General features: G+C 39.5%; 1 protein-coding gene across 1 annotated transcript in view; it reads right to left on the reverse strand.

Moving 5' to 3' along the window:
* The window catches only part of LOC130904637 (cytohesin-3-like), a 52,575-nt gene extending 50,890 nt beyond the window's left edge, over positions 1 to 1,685 (reverse strand). The window contains exon 1 of the mRNA XM_057817546.1: positions 1,330 to 1,685. Coding sequence (XP_057673529.1) covers positions 1,330 to 1,348 — 19 coding nt within the window. The 5' untranslated portion in view covers positions 1,349 to 1,685. The remainder of the gene's footprint in view (positions 1 to 1,329) is intronic.
* Positions 1,686 to 11,823: the final 10,138 nt, after the last annotated feature.

Genomic DNA, 11,823 nt, shown 5'->3' on the forward strand with positions numbered 1-11,823 from the left:
GTCCAACCAGAACCCTCAGATCAGCTGACCACCTGCTTCTAGAAGTCCCAAGATCAAGGCTGAAGCTTAGGGGTGACCGTGCATTTGCAGTGATGGCGCCCAGGCTGTGGAACCAATTACCACTTACTATTAGACAGGCCCCTTCACATACGGATTTTAAATCACGCCTTAAAACATTTTATTTTTCTTCGGCTTTTAATGTGCAATGACTGTTCGTTTATTTTATTTTTGTGTTTTATCTTTGATAGTTAACTTATTTTGCTGTTTTATGGTATGTAAAGCACTTTGGTCTCCTTGGCGGATTTTTTAAAAATGTGCTATACAAATAAAGTTGATTGATTGATTGATTGTCTTGTCAGATCATAAATTAGGCTTTGGTTTTATTTATTTTTTTTTATTATTTAAAAAAATACACATTTGCATTTCATCACTTCTGAAAAGTACACAAAAGAATCGATACACTGTACAATATTTTTGTCTTATCCATTGCTTTTGCTCAATATAGGCAGGGCCGGCCCTGGCCATTTGGGGGCCCTAAGCAAAATAATGCAGAGGGGCCCATATTTTTGGCCCACCATTTTGTCACAGTGTACTGTGAAACCCATACATGCAATCTAACCCATACGTCCATATTTTGTATATTAATCAGATTTTGTTGCACTGCATACTTCAAACTTCTCACCCCAAATGATTGTAAGTACTTATGGTAGATAGCGCCAAACCTTTTTCTAAAAGAGGAAAGAAAGAAGTTAAGGAAGAACGTTTATTTTTTTACGCTTGTAATCAAGTATCAAAACTCACAAAAGTCAAATAAAGCAAACTGTAGTAAACAAAATAGAATATAAATTAAACAATTGCTAGATTGGGGGCCCCTTAGTGGTCAGGGGCCCTAAGCAGCTGCACAGCGTATAGGCTGGGCCAGCCCTGAATATACGTATGTGTTAAGTGTCGCAAAAGTATGTCTAAATCACGGATTTCACTAATTTTGGGGCTGGTCTGGTGCATGACTCCGCGATGGATGGGGATTACTGTATTTTTTTTACAATGAAAAAAATTGGCGGTGGGGGGCCGTCTACTAAACTGCACTGGATAGAAATACATGAATGTCATTTGTATGATAATGATTATGATTTTGCACTCAGGGCTGATGGCAACCGTCATTCCCACAACGCAGGTTGACATTGTTGTCACCTGTGGTGCGTTGGATAATACCTCCGTGACACTCGCACACGCTGAGGAAATCAACTTTATGGAAAATGGAATGACATTAATGTCACTGGCGTGAATATCCTGACGAAAAAAACATACTGAGCATGAAATGTTTCCTACCTTGGTTCTCCTCGTCCATGCTAGCAGGTTGCGATGCAGGGTCCCCGCTGACACAAACTTCCGCTCCGCGAATGAGCTTAAATTTACGGCTCGGAACCCGTCCTAATTCTCTCCCGGCCAGCCGGTAAGCGTCAGACGCACAGCTCGTTTCGCGGGCAGCGTCTCGTTTGAAGGAATATGCTGGCCATTTAGGATTTGGCCACCATTCGGTCCACCTTCTTTCTACTGAGAATGATGGGTTTTCGGAGACAGCGAAGGATGTGAGAAAGCTGCAGCCCCCTCCTAGGTCGCGAGTCTAGAGTGTTGATACCCAAGTGTGCCTCCTCTTCTCCAATGGTAAAGGGGAACCAAGCGTGTGCAAGCATTCACTCGGCACGTGAAATTAAACCAGAAATGTACCTATTTTATTTCAAAATAAGAGCTATGACTCTCACTTGAAAAGAAATAATCGGGCAGGCAAATCGCTTCTATTTCTTTTGAAACTCCAAACCGGAAACCATTATGTTATAATACGTAACTTTATTTAAAGTCCGTCTCATAAACTGTTGAGCGGTTGTCAATAAAAGAAGATTCATTTGACGCAACGTTACGATAAAACTCGCGAAATGCTGATTGAAAATCGACATTCGGATTCATGAAACAATAACAAAAAGTATGTTTGGTCAGGGTGTAGCGTTCAGGGCCTATCATGTTTTTTTTGTTTTGTTTTTTTCATGTCCACTTTCGTCTATTTTCTAAATCGTGTATACGTTTATGGCTATGATTTGCTGGTAAACCGAAGTAAGGGCTGCAGCTATCAATTATTTTATTAGTTGATTAATCTATCAACTAGTTAGTTCTAATGATCCAGTAATCGGATTGGGAACATGTAATGTGTTGCAGAATCCATTTTAAGAGATGTAAAACAAAGGCTTGCTAAGATTGCACTTTCAAAAGAGCATTAAAAATAGGCACAAAATTAAATTCTCAAGTGTTTCTTCAAACGATGCAGAATAGCAATTTCATTTAGAAATAAATGAAAATACCTGAGCTTAGCCTCAAACGGTATTTTAAAAAATAGATGGGGATCTAAGTACAACAAAAGTACAATTGGCTAGCTTGCATAGCAGAAGTCTGCTTGCTTAAATGTTATAAAATGCTAACTGATTTTACATTACTCTTAACAATTGTTCAAACACATTTTCCTGCAAAAAAAAAAAAAAAAAAAAAAACAGCTAAGTTTACCTATAAACTAAATTCCAAATGCCAAAAAAAACATTACCTTATGTTGGTCTTAACAGGGAGCAGCTGCATCCAGCCATGTGAAATGAGTTTTGTCATATTTGCTGTTGCCACCAGAGGACAATGTATACACCCAAATAAATAAAACTAATTGCCAACACTTTGAAAACAAACCGTTATAACGCCACTCTAATTCAACGAATACTCGAAGCAGCAAAATATGATTCGAAACTTTTTTCTAATCGACTTACTCGAGTTAATCAATTAATCGTTGCAGGACTGGTAAGTCATTTTGTAAGTAATTCCACCTTACAATGTAACATTTTTCACATTATGTGGTCTAAATTTCACATTTTACTTTAAAAGGTTGAATTTAAGAGACGTGCCACTTGAGTTGCAAATAAAAATAGTAACACTGACACATTTGAGCTGGAAAAGGACATCTTAAGGCAGACATGGCCAACGTCCGGCCCAGGGGCCAAATGTGGCCCGTGGTCAAATTTCATCCGGCCCCCAGCCTCTCTCATAAAATCAATAACGTCTGGCCCGCACACAGACTTATAAGTAAATAAATAAATTTGTCAGCAGTACTGCAACCAGCATATGAAGTAGCTTACACACGAAATGCTGCTCCTCATTTACCCACTAAAAGGCAGCAGCACTTTAACCCTTTATCGCCAAATGTATCACATTTGATACACCTAAAATTTCATGATTTTGAGATTAATTTACAATTTTGACATTTCTTTTTGAAAAAAAAGATGGATGCAAGTCAATACATGCATCTGCAGGTTGCATGAGAGAAAAACATGATTTAGCATGGGTTATAGATATTAAAGCGCTTATAACACATATTCATTTTGACATTTCGTTTTAGAAATGTGAAAAAAAGGTTTCATTAGGACCTTATTTTTCAAATTTTGGGATTCTCTGATAATTGCTTCATGTTGCAGGTATTTAAGGGCTAAGCAACATTACTCCGTGTGACCCATTACTTCCATTTTCTAAAATCAACAAAAAAAAGAAAGTTGTGACGGCCGACGCTTCAAGGATAGGTGGAAATTGGACTATTTCTTCACTAAAATACGCAACAACTGTGTTTTGCCTCATTTGCAAAGAGACAGTTGCTGTTATTAAAGATTTCAATGAGAGGCGATATTACCAAACAAGACACGGTGACATGTACGACAAGATTACAAGGAAGACACGCAGTGAAAAATTGAAGCAACTTGAAGCTAGTTTAATTTCACAGCAGTAGTATTTCGCAAGAGCCCGAGAGTCGAATGAGAACGCCACAAAGGCTAGTTGGGAGATTGTTGAAATTATGAATTTAAAAAAATAATAAGGCAAATGTGACACACTGAATGGCTAGCTAAATTTTGCTTAAATATATTGTTCTACTTAAAAGACGTCAGCCAAGGTCGGCCCCCCCCATTTTTACCACGCCAAATCTGGCCCCCTATGCAAAAAGTTTGGACACCCCTGGCAAATCTTTTTACCAGAGATATTTTGAAACATTTATAAATCATAAAACAATGAAAATTTGATTTATAAATATTTTTATTAATCCTTTATGGGGCACTCATTTAATTCAATGGCTGCCATTGACATCACTAGACGTCCAATCCATTTTGACTGGCAGAGCTGGCAGCGAATGATCACTGTGCAGTCTTACTAATTTCCTTGTCATAACTATCATATAAGCTGCCAGCCCTCGCACTTACAATAAAAACGGTGACTATCAATGCTGTTGGCAGCACACGAGTTAAATACAAAATAAAATGTCTTCATTAATGTAAATCCTGCGAAAACCAAATGTTCTGAATGCGCCGAACAACTGAAAAGAACTAACTGCAAACAGTAGTAGCTGACATCATGTCTTCTTGTTTCTTTCATTTTGAAGACTATTAAGCACAAGAGACACCATTGAATATATACAAGAACACAGCTAATACAGCTGTTCAGGTTTGACCATTGAAATACTAATATACACAGGAAACAGGACCACCCCCCTTCCCCTGCACGAGGAGGGAGGCAGGAATGCAAATAATGAAAACCATGTGTTGGACAAACACAATAAGGCTGCATTTGTGTCCGAGTGTTTTCCATGATTTCTTCACTTGATTATTCTCCACAAATACATTAGACTGCTAAACACTGAAGGTACATTCAAGTGCTAGTTATTGGTTTTGGAGGGGGCGGAGGGGGGGACACAAACCCTACTGCACACCCCCTGAGGAGGCACACGTCTGGCAGATTAGGGGTCGCGGCGGAAACGTCTGTGCTTCTCCTGACTGACTTCACGTGACCTGATTGAGCAGTCGTAATACTTCATATGCTCCAGTCGCCATGGCGATGCCCGGGGAAGGGATGGCTGATGAATGATTATGCTTCAGTACCAACAACGACAATAGACGTCCGATCCATAGTCAAAATGGATTGACCGTCCATTGCTGAACATGGGTGTTTTAAATCAAAATGCTTTTCTTTTACTAACTACCACAAAACAGACTCTGTACCAGTGGTTCTTAACCTGAGGTTGATCAAACTGCGGGGTTCGGTGAGTAAGTCTAAGTGGGTCCTCGAAAGTTAAAACACATAAGGCCCTTTTTTCATAAGATGACTAATGGCAAAGTGTCATTTTAGACTAGGTTTTGACTGGTTTGCCCAAAATTTACAGGCTTTATTCCATTTCTTTCAACTGCAGACCCTCTATCTAATGGGAGGAACTTGTTTGCTCAGTGGAATGTTGACTCGAACTTGGTATGGGAAAGTATAACAGACCTACAGGCAGCATGGAGTGTGCAGATAATAATAATAAAAAAAAAAAAAAAACATTTGTGTAATTTTACACCAAAACAATCGTATATGATGCAAGGCTGCAACAATAAAATGAGAATGTACACATTAAGGCAAAAAAAAAAAAAAAATGGAATAATGAAATAAAGTGAGTTGCATTTTCCAATGTGAAAATAAACAGCAAAAGGCATCATTATTTGTAGTAATTTTGACATTTGAACTGGAATTCACTTAGATTTTAGCTTGCTAGCTTAATTACCTGTATATCGGTTTTGAATTTTTTAAAAATTGTGTTCCTGTTAAATTCCGGAGAGTTCAGTGAATGCACAAGTGAAATGTATGCTTTAACCACTTCGCTACATCTGTGGTGTCAAATGTATGGCCCGCGGGCTGGAAGTGGCCTGCCAAGGGGTCAGTTCCTGCCCATGGGTTTGTTCTGCCTGACAGTTACGTTGTAGCCAAGGGCGTAGGTTTACATAGGGACGGTAGGGACATAACACAAGCAATTTTTCAGGATGCTGAAATTGTAGCCACAAACTTTTAAGCAACCTTATTTGCATTATATAATGACTTCAGGTATATACTGTAGGTAATTTAGATTGTTGTCCCATATGTTGTAAGGATAGAATTGACCCTACCATTATTAAGTGAATTACAGTACTTTCATTATCTTCAGACTTACATTGACCCCTTTTCACTTGCTAAATGTTTTCCTCTCAAACTGATGACTTGACCCCCCCCCCCCCCCACACACACACACACATACGCATTCACAGCCCCGACAAAAATACAACATGCCACCTCCTCCGCTCCCTTCGAAGTTGACTGATATTAGAAGTTGTTTTCCGCCCAGCAGCAACCACTGTAAGTAATCTAAAAAGACGTCAATGTTGTGGAGGTTGGGAACACACCACTAATTTTGCAACTGTAAGTCCGAACTGCATCAGAGTTACCATAAAATTAATCTAGGTGAATTTCTTGAACTCTAGGAGGAAGCCATTTTGAGAAAAACATCCTCCTGTATGTCTCCTACTGTTAATGTTAATTAAACTGTAAGAAATGTAGTGAACCAAGGTTTACCCCCTTCTCCCCAGTTTTCATTTTTATTTTATTTATGTGGTCTTAAAGCAGCCCAAAGGAGCTTTCATTTTTTTGTTGAGTTTGGTTGTACTTGTAGACAAAAGCAGTAGTGTTTCACTTGAAGGAAGGCTTCATTTGTATTTATTTTTGTGAGGGTTAGGGTTATCATCCCTTCAAATATTGAGACCAAAGCTACGCCCTTGGTTGTAGCTCATGCTTACTGCACCTACAAAATCACATGCTTTTATTTGGACATTGGCGCCGTAAAACCGTAGATTCGTGATTTGTGTGATCAAGTGCGTGCACCACTTTCTCTTTCGTGTCCACAGTTATATTCTTTCATTCGCTCCCTCCCACTCAAAATGGATTGGACATGTAGCACCATTAATAGCAGCAAAGGAGTTAAGAAGTGACTCAAAAATGCCTCCAAACCAACAGGAAATATCAACAAATCAACAGCAAGTAACCTGGAAATGCCACAAAATCAACAGAAAGTGGCCCGGAAATGCTGGAAAGTCAGCAAGAAATGTTCCAAAATTTACAGGAGGTGACCCGTAATTATCTTAGAATTATATAGAAGTGACGCAAAATTTCCTGCTGTTGACAACAAGAGACGTCCAATTCACTTATACTGGAAGGACTGGCTGTTAATAAATGAATGTTCATCCGCCCCCTCCCAGTCAAAATGGATTGGATGTCGAGCGTTGTCAATAGCAGCCACAGTGTTAACTTATTTGGCCAAAAATAAACTAGTCCGGCCTACATGAGATCTAATGGCGAACTGCACGCTACACGTCGCTTCCGCTCATTAATATTCATGACGTTAGCAACTGTTGCTAAGGGAGGACCGTTTGTTCCCAATAGTAAATGAATGGGAATAGTGTACGAAAGAAATGTTTACGGAGCTAAACCTACCAATTCAGTACGAAAATGATGTCCCTGGTGCCAAACTAATTGGTAAAGATCTGGAAGAACATACAAATTTTCAATTAAAGAGATGATGGCTTGAGTGTCGAGGGCTGAAAAAGAGCCCAGCTTATCCACAGCTTTTTCCTTACGCCACTGACAATGACGTTCTCCTGTTTCAACAAGCTACCCTCTACCCCCATATGCCCTGTCTTTCTTATATATTATATCTTCTGTTTGTCTTACATCTCTGACTGTTCTTGGGGGTAATTTATATTGTTACTTTTGTGTAGCGATCTCAAATGCTACTCAGTGACAGCCAAAGAACACTTTTAATTTTTTCACTAATAACAAATCTTAATTCTATTCATTTACCCCCCAGCGGCACGGTGGCTGAGTGGTTAGCACATCTGCCTCACAGTTCTGAGATCAAGGGTTCAATCCCGATCCTGGGCTTCGGCCTTCCTGTGTGGAGCTTGTATGTTCTCCCCGTGCCTGCGTGGGTTTCCTCCAGGAACTCCAGTTTCCTCCCACATCCCAAAAACATGCATGGTAGGCGGATTGAACACTCTAAATTGTCCGTAGGTATGAGTGTCTGCGTGAATGGTTGTATGTCTCCTTGTGCCCTGCGATTGGCTGGCAACCAGTTCAGGATGTCCCCTGCCTACTACCTCTAGTTAGCTGGGATAGGCTCCGGCACCTCCGCGACCCTCGTGAGGAAAAGCAGCATGGAAAATGAATGAATGAATATTTCCCCCTCACTAAAGTTTTATTTTTTACAACAGAAAAGATAACAACGGAGGCAGTCAGATACAACTTTAATTTTTTTCAGGTCATTCATTGTCAGACAGAAGCAGCACAGCAAAACGCCACGCTAAAAAGTAAGTAAAAATATCAAAATGGCTTACCTCTTCAGGGGACGCTGTGGCAGGCAATGGGTCGGGATTGTCATTTGTAGGACCATGACCCCCAACAAAAATGTTTACTGCATATGAAGGTGAATGACTTCAACTTGCTGGCGGTAAACTGGTCTTTCGGACGACCACACAAGCTGACCCATTGTTCACATTTTTTCCTTTTAGTCTTTGGTTTCGGGAATCGTATGAAGAAAACATATTTCATGTATGGACGGTCGTAATGTCTAGAGTCATTTCTACAAGTTCTATAGCAGCAGTGTTTGATCGGCATGTTCGTTTTTGAAAGATTACCGGAAAAAAACTAGCAGAAATATAATGGTTTGTATGCGAGGGCGTGTCTATAATGTCCCACTTCCGCTTTACGATGCAACGTCATGGTTTAAAAATAACATTCGTGCGGTACGCTATTGCCATAAATGTGGCCCACAAACCTTAATGAATTTGACACCCCTGCTCAATACATACACATGGGCTGGCAGTGACTGCGTTAAGAAACATTGCAGGGCCAACATTTTTTAAAATTGCATCATATTTTACCGCTTTTTATTTTCCTTTCAAATTGTCCCTCTCATGCTTCCTCGTCACCCACTCCTTTGATTCACTTTCGAGGTCAACCCTTCTTCCTGCCTTATTACATGGCTTTTCAGACTTTTGCATCTGCCACTCAAGCAAGTTCAATTGAATGTCTCTTTAAAATAAGCTCATGTCTTTAACCAAAGCATGGTTACAAAGGACACAAAAGGCCTCAGATATATGAGCTCGATGGTCAATTTTTCAAAGGTGTTGGTTTATGTTGAACAGTTGTGGGAAATGAGCAGCAAGCGCAGACTTCTATCAATAAACCCACAGAGCTGTCTGTGGTGCTGAAAGAGCTGACATATGAGTATCGCCGATGTTTTTTCCTCTCATTACCACCTTCCTGTCACTTTCCAATCGATATTATCCACGACAGCGTTTCCTATAAATAGCCACGTTTTGTGCCCGGTGTAACTCAAAAGCATCATTGTGTGGGCAAACAGGTTTAGATGATCAATAAAGGAAGGGTATTAGTAAATGTGTGAAAGGTTGGCTCAGTATTTTTATTTATATTATTTTTTACACTTTTTAAAAAATAATTAAAAGTAATGGGGAAAAAAACCTGTCCAAGGCAAAAAATGTAGAAAGACAATTTTGGACTAATTTTCTAAAACGTTTTACAATGACTAGTTGGGTTTGCTCACCCATTTATAGGGCACACGTTGAACCCATTGGCTGCCATTGACGGCGACGGATGTCCAATCCATTTGGACATGGAATAAATGTTAATAGCGCTGAAAGAAGAGCATTTGCAGATAGTCTGGATACCAGGTTTTTATGAGACTAAGATGTTAAAACTACCCAAAAATAGTTACTTGCCCTATAAATATATATGTATGTATATATATATAATAATGATTATTAATCATTATTTTATTTTTGAATGAATAAAAAAGTAAAATTATGAATAAATAAATAAATGATTAAAAACACAAACACATTCTGGTTATGGCCCCCAATAGCACTCTTATTTTTTTTTTTTTTTTGATTCCATAGTATTCAACTCATTGTCTGTCATTGACAACAATACACATCCAGTTAATTTAAACTGAGAGGACTGGCTGTCGATGCTCATCATTCAGTGGCAAACAATGAATAAAATGAGTGCCCTATTAAAGGTCAAAAACAAAAACAAATCAATAAAAACCCCAGGTAAAATGGATTGGATGTCTGTCGGCGTCACCGGCACTGAAACATTATCATTCACTGCCAGCCCTCCCAGTTCAAATGCATTAGTAGAAGTCAGTAGAAGCCGATATATCCTCCATCAATACAGTGCTGGCCAAAAGTATTGGCACCCCTGCAATTCTGTCAGATAATGTTCAGTTTCTCCCAGAAAATGATTGCAACTACAAATGCTTTGGTAGTAATATCTTCATTGATTTTGCTTGCAATGAAAAAACACAAAAGAGAATGGAACAAAAATTTTTAATCATTATCATTCGAAACAAAACTCCAAAAATAGATCGGACAAAGGTATTGGCACCCTTTGAAAATCATGTGATGCGTCTCTAATTTCTGTAATTAACAGCACCTGTTACTTACCTGTGGCACATAACAGGCGATGCCAATAACTAAATCACACTTGCAGCCAGTTAAAATGGATTAAAGTTGACTCAACCTCTGTCCTGTGTCCTTGTGTTTACCACATGGAGCATGGAAAAAAATAAGAAGACCAAAGAACTGTCTGAGGACTTGAGAAGCAAAATTTTGAGGAAGCACGGGCAATCTGAAGGCTACAAGTCTCCAAAGACCTGAATGTTCCTGTGTCTACCGTGCGCAGTGTCATCAATAAGCCTAAAGTCCATGGTACTGTACCTAACCTCCCTAGATGTGGACGGAAAAGAAAAATTGACGAGAGATTTCAACGAAAGATTGCGCAAATGGTGGATAAAGAACCTCAACTAACATCCAAACAAGTTCAAGTTGTCCTGCAGTCCAAGGGTACAACAGCGTCAACCCGTAATATCCGTCGGCATCTGAATGAAAAGGGACTCTATGGTAGGATATCCAGGAAGACCCCACTTCTGACCCAGAGACATAAAAATGCCAGGCTGGAGTTTGCCAAAACCTACCTGAGGAAGCCATAAAACGTTTTGGAAGAATGTTCTCTGGTCAGATGAGACAAAAGTAGAGGTTTTTTGGGGAAAAGGCATCAACATAGAGTTTACAGGAAAAAAACAAGGCCTTCAAAGAAAAGAACACGGTCCCCACAGTCAAAAATGGCGGAGGTTCCCTGATGTTTTGGGGTTGCTTTGCTATCTCTGGCACTGGACTGCTTGACCATGGGTATGGCATTATGAAGTTTGAAGACTATCAACAAATTTTGCAGCATAATATACGGCCCGGTGTGAAAAAGCTGGGTCTCCCTCAGAGGTCATGGGTCTTCCAGCAGAACAATGACCCAAAACACACTTCAAAAAGCACTAGAAAATGGTTTGAGAGAAAGCACTGGAGGCTTCTAAAGTCGCCAGCAATAAGTCCAGACCTAAATCCCATAGAACATCTTTGGAGAGATCTGAAAATGGCAGTTCGGAGAAGGTACCCTTCAAATCTCAGTCACCTAGAGCAGTTGGCCAAAGAACAATGGTCTAAAATTCCAGCAGAGCATTGTAAAAAATTCATTGATGGATACCGGAAGTGGTTGTTCGAAGTTATTTTGTCTATTTTGTGCTACCAAGTATTAGGCTGAGGGTGCCAATACTTTTGTCCAGCCCACTTTTGGAGTTGTGTAAAATGATTAATTTTTTTCCCCCTGTGTTTTTTCATTGCAAGCAAAATAAATGAAGATATTACTACCAAAGTATTGGTAATTGAAATCATTTCCTGGGAGAAATCAAGCATTATCTGACAAGAATTGCAGGGGTGCCAGTACTTTTGACCAGCATTGTATATCTCTGCATGTGTGTGTATGTGCCAGCCTCCTCTCTATGATAAGTGTATTAAAATATTTTCCTCTGGCAAATCCCTGAGAAATAAATCCTCTTTTTTCCCA

Source organism: Corythoichthys intestinalis, chromosome 16, assembly GCF_030265065.1.
Source record: "Corythoichthys intestinalis isolate RoL2023-P3 chromosome 16, ASM3026506v1, whole genome shotgun sequence".
In the NCBI taxonomy this organism is placed as follows: Eukaryota; Metazoa; Chordata; class Actinopteri; order Syngnathiformes; family Syngnathidae; genus Corythoichthys; species Corythoichthys intestinalis.